Source organism: Teleopsis dalmanni, chromosome 1, assembly GCF_002237135.1.
Source record: "Teleopsis dalmanni isolate 2A chromosome 1, ASM223713v2, whole genome shotgun sequence".
NCBI classification, from domain to species: Eukaryota; Metazoa; Arthropoda; class Insecta; order Diptera; family Diopsidae; genus Teleopsis; species Teleopsis dalmanni.
In genome coordinates, this window is record NC_051846.1 from 49,464,752 (window position 1) to 49,471,487 (window position 6,736).

The window sequence follows — 6,736 nt, forward strand, 5'->3', positions numbered from 1 at the left end:
GAATAGACAAAGGCCTACCTGGTCCAAACAGTACATAATCCACACTAGTCACCTATTTTAACTTAAATGTAACCAACAGGTCATTGCCTATTAGGAAGTATTGCAGTATAACTTAGACTACTCTGTAATCATTTTTGTGGGAGTTGTGGGTCTGGAAATGAGAAAAATACTGTACTGCACTTTAAATATCACTGCTCATCATTGGCTAGAAGGAGAATAGACAAAGGCCTACCTGGTCCAAACAGTACATAATCCACACTAGTCACCTATTTTAACTTAAATGTAACCAACAGGTCATTGCCTATTAGGAAGTATTGCAGTATAACTTAGACTACTCTGTAATCATTTTTGTGGGAGTTGTGGGTCTGGAAATGAGAAAAATACTGTACTGCACTTTAAATATCACTGCTCATCATTGGCTAGAAGGAGATTAAAATTCTTTGGGGTGTCTCTTCTATCTGTCCTGATAAACCGTCATCTTTTGAAATCAGGCACGTAACCAAGTTTATAGACTTGTCAGCTTTATTCTTATGTACTTGAATGGGGATGCGTCTTTTCAAAGGACCCTGCTCACTTTTTAAATGTTTGGGATTCCAACTCAAAATAATGTAGTCCAGATCTAATCTTGGAAAAAAATGTCTAGTTATGGTTATAAGCACAAAACCACAAATACATGATTGCGAGTATTCGTCTGGCTAGACCTTTCATAACCATTAAGTTCCTGTTAAAAAGAAGCAATAAATAAGGAAAAAAATGGTTGAGAAGAAAAGAAGAAGAGAGAAAGGGAGAGAGAGAGAGGGATTAGAGTTCAGTTAAAACTGTATTTCCAAGTTACATATGTTAGTAAAAATTATTATTAAATTCGAATGATAAGAATTTTTCTTTTTTGTTTGGACAATAACCGGTTTTGCACAAGGTGATAATCGGTATAGTCATTTGATTATCTAAGTAATAACATATGGAATAATAGCCAGATTGCTGCATTTAAGACGTCTATAAACGAATAGGCGTACATCCATAAATGCTGCTCAAAAAAAGTTGCTTATTTTTGTCACACATAGGAGACTCCAGCATGATATAATATTGAAAAATAATATATAAAATAGATGAGATTACGGAGTTTAACTCAAACCTGTACCAAAGTTGGAAAGCTTTTGTTTTAAATAAACATAAAATTATTTTACTATAATTAAAAAATAATTAAACACGACGTTTAGTAAATATTTAAAACTGGTAAGGCAGGCAAGGCTTGCGTCACAAAAAAGATTTATAACTGTCTAATAATTAATAAAACCAAAAATAAATAGTAGAATTTTTAACGAGGTTAGTAACCGAGGAATAGCACAAAGTGGCTTTATGTTTCGAGTAAATGTATTTTATGGTAAGTACTGTTACTCGATTACCAAGCGCCTTGATCGAGATCGTTAAAACTTGTATTGAATTACTTCGAAATTGTTTTGTCATCTAAATTTGCTCAATTTATTATAAAATAATTTGCTTCTGCACATCACGATGTACTGGTGTTTCATTTGAACTTTTTGTTGCTAGCTTAACTTTCTCGATTATTATTAACGTTGTTCATCAGTATCATTTAGTTTATATCCCATCATTGCAATGTTTTGGTGGTATTAAAAAACTTTTTATTTTTATATCTATCAAAAAGAACTTGGAAATTTAAAATGAAACAAAATATTTAATTATTCCCAATATTTAATTTTACCCAATTATGAAAAAAATTCTTATAAGCGCTTTCCAGGATGACCTTCAATACCACTAATGCATCTTCCTTTATGCGATCTTTCGATTTAAAACGTTTTCCTTTCATTTATATACGGATATATAGATGGATAACTTCTATATTTTAATTTTAATTGTATTATATAATATATATAAATGTCTGGTGGAGAGCTAATCATATATCTAATCTTAATCTAACCAATATACAACTTTAGCCAAAAGTATTCTGACTTCACTACCAGGTAAATCCTTAAGGCGCTTTCAAGAATTTACACCATTTGATGCTTTCACAAAAAGGTTGACCCACCTGGCAGCAGCTGCCATTAATTTTTTCTTAAAATTTCAACGCCATGTTTCAACATTCGTAAAAGCTACGTTGTCTATTCCGTAGAAAATAGAGAATGCGTTTTTTATTTTCCATTATTTTAAAAACGGATTCGATTTTGCAACAACGAGTTTGCATAAAATATTGTGTAAATAATGAGACGAAGGCATTAAAAATATTGCCTAAGTGTTTTAGCAAAATCAAACGTTTATTTATGGCACGTTATGTATGTTATTTGAATAAAAATTATTACTGACATTTTTAGTCTATTTTTCTTATTATTATTTTCGAATTTTGCCTGTGAACAAAAATCTGTTCACCTGTGAACCTGTGAGTTTATACAAAAATCCTTTCAAAACCTAACCGGTGAAAACCATGATTAAATTCTCTTCACAAATATATAAACATATTTCTAATTCTTTATATGCCAAAAATTGCAAAAGTATTTCATAAATTAAATTTTAAAATTAATTATCCCTAATCTTTTTAAATTATTGTGAATTCATATTTTTAAATTTAAAAACTATTTATTTTCTTTTAGTTTTTAATTTATTGTTGCCTTTTGTATTTTGCTTGTTTTTTTATTATTTTTTTTATTGTTACAGAATAATGAAATAATTATAATTATTTTTAAGGAGTAGAGGAAAGGCAAAGTATATCATATTTTTTTAATTTCAATTCATAACGATTAGTAGATTAGTTTTACAATAAGTTTTGAACTTATACGAATTAAACATGTTTTGATTATATGTGCTTTTTAACATATAATATAAGCAATCTTTTTTACTAAATTTTCATATATAAATTGCATAAAAAAAATAGGCGGAAACATTACATATTAAATTATACAATTATTATTTTTTTTAATACAATTACATGCAGAGAACTTTACAATAAATAGATATTAGTCAAATTTTAAATAATTTAAATTAGTCCATATATGATAAAAAAAAATGCATTATTTAATTTTTCTAAACACAAAATTGTAAATTAAACATATTAGTTATACTATAAATTGTTGTTTTACGAAAACCACAATACAGTGTAACGACAACGAACTATAGCAATTTTTGATATAGTTGAGCCCTCTATGCACATAATATAGAATTTTATATATAATTTTTAATTGCAAGAAAGCGTTTGTTTTAAGTGATTTTATTTAAAATTTGCACTATTAAAAGGCATTTGTGGATTATACTATTAAATTTGTTTATTGTTCAAATAAAAAGGATCTGCTTAAATTTGCTTTTAAATTTTGAAGCGGTTTTGAAGTAGCGTCAAAATATACAAATATTGTTTTGTGTATATAAAAACCCAATTAAGAAAAAAAATTTCTTAAAAAATCTATTAAAATAAAATGTTCGTGTATATCATTTATTTAACAAATAAAAAAATATTATTCTTTGTACGTGTAACATATACAAATACTCGTACAAATGTTTAATTTAATTAAATTATGAAAAATACAACTAACTACAAATATATTTATCAACCATAGTCGGCTTTCTTTCTTGTTTCTATTTAAAAGTTTTCACTTTACATTCAGACCACTCTTTTTTTAAAATTACAATTACTTTATATTTACTTTTTTTTTAATTGTAATAAAATAATGATTATAATTTTAATTATAAAAAACTAATACCATAACATGCCAAGTTTTTTAAAAAAATAAAATTTTAATTATTAAAAAATTTGTTAAAAAATAAATTAGTTAAACACTAGTAAACACTTTTTTATAGAAGTATTTGATTAAGAAAAAAAACTGGCATAAAACTGATTTTTTAAGACATAATTCATAAATATATATATAAATACAAAGCTAAGAACATAATCTACATAAAACAAATATACATACAAGAAAATATATTTCAAAGAAAACGTTATATCAATACATCTTTTATTTTTATTGAAAAATTTTTAGATTGTAGATATCATCTTCTGTGTTAGGAATCTTATATAGCACTATTGCCAACCAGGTATATTCTTTATTTGTTTTCATATAAGAAATAGAATTGAACTGTTAGAAATTTTTTAACAGTTTGGACTCAAACTCATAAAATTAATAAATTTTATTTAATTCATTCTGAATATAAACTGAATAAATATATTCTATTTGTGAATATTTTTTTTAATGTTTGCTGCTTAAGCCGTAAATAAATGTTTATCTAAAATTATTATATTATACTTTATAATATCATATTACGTATAACCACCATGTCAATATATATTATTTTATATAGAAAGCAATTTAATTTTATAAAATTAAAGCAAAATTTTTAAATTTTTTACGTGTGTTCATAAATTTAAAGTTTTCTAACTTATTTATTTTTACTTTAATATTATTTTCCTTCAGTTCAAAAACAATCTCAAATATTAATAATATTGCATAATATATTAACTATTATTATTAGAATTAATAGTTATTGTGGCGCTGTTGCTTTTTCATATAAGTTTACCAAATACACAGAAGCTAGGCATAAAATATTTTTGCATAGATGCTCTTATTTGTGCATTTTAAATCGTTTAAATATTTTTAAAAATTCTAAAATATATACTTGCAAAAGCTTATTTTCTTATTTAGCTTTACTGTATTCATTTTTTGCTAATATGACTTTCGCATTTTAGTAGTAGTTCTAACTTTTTTCTCCAGTTTTCTTTAACTTTTTAAATCTTTGATTTTTAGTTTGTGTTTAGATTTCTAGAATATATTTAATTTGTATATAATTTTTATTATATGTTTTACATAAATAAACTAATAAGATCTCAGTATGAATTATGCTTCTTTCTAACCACATTTACAAATCATGCTTAGATTCTTCATTTATTTTCAAAGCACATCTTTCACTAAACGTTTCTGTTCTGTTTCTGTTAAGCATAATAGTTTTGCTTTTTAATTTCTTTCAATATATACGGTTTTATTTATATTTTCATCTTTCATAAACTATGCATACTTGCAATTTCATATGTTATTTTTAAAGCCTTAATTTCTAGTAACCATAATTTGTCGCATAAATTATCTTAAAATAAATATTTACTTTCCCATTCATGCAAGCTATCAGAAGTATATTTTCTGCAACATTTTCAAACTCACAGCAATGATATATCTAAACGAAATAAGTTTATAATAAGACATAAGACTTAAATTAGATCAATAAAATATTACCTTGGTTATCGTGACTATCAGCAGTGACTAGTGTTGCTGTAGTTGTTGTAGTCAGTAAACTATTATTATTATTGAAATTAACTGTATTAAGGTCTTGTGACTCAATGCTTAGATCAATCAACTGATTCGGTGCTACATCTTGTAAAATATTAATATCGCTTAAAAAATTAAAAAAAAGAACAATTAGATATATATATATATATACATACAAATTTTTATATTTATAACGTACATATAAACATAGCATAAACATACATGTACATAGTATTTTAAAATATCATATATTTATTATTAATATATATATAAATATATTATATAGAAAAATATATATTTATATGTTTATATATACATTACATTAAGTATATATAGTATATATATACATTATATTAAATACATATTATATATATATATACATTATATTAAATATATATTATACATATATATATTAATAAATATATTAAAAATTAATAGCAAACATAAATTACTTTTTGTTATTAATATTTTCGATATGACCATTCCCATTGGCCACTGTAGTTGTTGTTGTATTTTGAAATATAATATCATCAGCATGCAGTTTGCCATTTGTTACTTCAAGAATTTGTGGTTGTTGTTGCAATTGTTGTTGTTGTAAATTTTTTACATTTTCTCCAATAATCATATTGGAGAAACTATTAATAAGTGAATTCTCCTTATCAATAACTGCTTGCTCATACATAGCCTGAGTGTTAGGAGCTTCATTACTATTCCTAACTGGCATTTGAGTTGGTATAGTTGCAGGTGTTGGAGTAGTTGTTGTAGTAGCTGTTCCTGAAGTTGAATTACTATCACTACTTGAATTTATTTCTGTAGAAGATGGTTGTGAATTTTCTTGATCATTTGAAGTAGTTTTTGGAGAATCATTTTCCTATAAGAAGAGAGAGAGGGAGAGAGAGATATTTAAGTAAATTATTGTATATAATTTACAAATCTATAATTTATTTACTTTTACAGGTGTGGAATTAGGCGTAGCTGCAGCACCTCCTCTGCGTGTACGTGACATAATAGCTTCCACACGTTTTCGTCTTTCTTCGCGTTCTTTTTCTTCTCGTTTTAAGCGTTCGGCTACTTCAATTCTTTGCTTTTCAGCTTCCTCTTTCGCTTTCTTTTCGGCTTCTTCACGCTCTAATCGCAGTTTATCATCTTCTTCACGTTTGAGACGTTCTTCTTCATCTCGTTTTTTTGCTTCCTATATGTATATATATATATATATATATATATTATTTAATTAAATGAAAATATTACAGTTTCAAATATTATTCAAGTTCTTTAAAGCTTAGAAGCTTCGAGCATTATTATGCTTAAGTATGCCTGACTAGAAAACACAACAGATCTGTTGTTCGAACATTCTCTAACATAATAATTTATGAATATTAAATTATTCAGATTTGTGATGAAGTGTTGTGAAACCCTGTCATTATTGGATATTTGAGAAAGTTTTTTCTTATAGATTCTTATACTCTTTTTAGTTTCAA

The 6,736-nt window shown here is 25.6% G+C and overlaps 1 protein-coding gene across 1 annotated transcript; it reads right to left on the bottom strand.

The window, feature by feature from the left end:
* Positions 1–4,454: 4,454 nt before the first annotated feature.
* On the bottom strand, positions 4,455–6,451 carry LOC119672162 (probable basic-leucine zipper transcription factor F). The gene is made up of 4 exons (XM_038083141.1): positions 6,208–6,451; positions 5,711–6,129; positions 5,226–5,383; positions 4,455–5,166 (listed from the first exon to the last, which is right to left on the bottom strand). The coding sequence occupies exons 1-4, from the start codon at positions 6,262–6,264 to the stop codon at positions 5,150–5,152; spliced, it is 651 nt and encodes a 216-aa protein (XP_037939069.1). The 5' UTR covers positions 6,265–6,451; the 3' UTR covers positions 4,455–5,149.
* Positions 6,452–6,736: the final 285 nt, after the last annotated feature.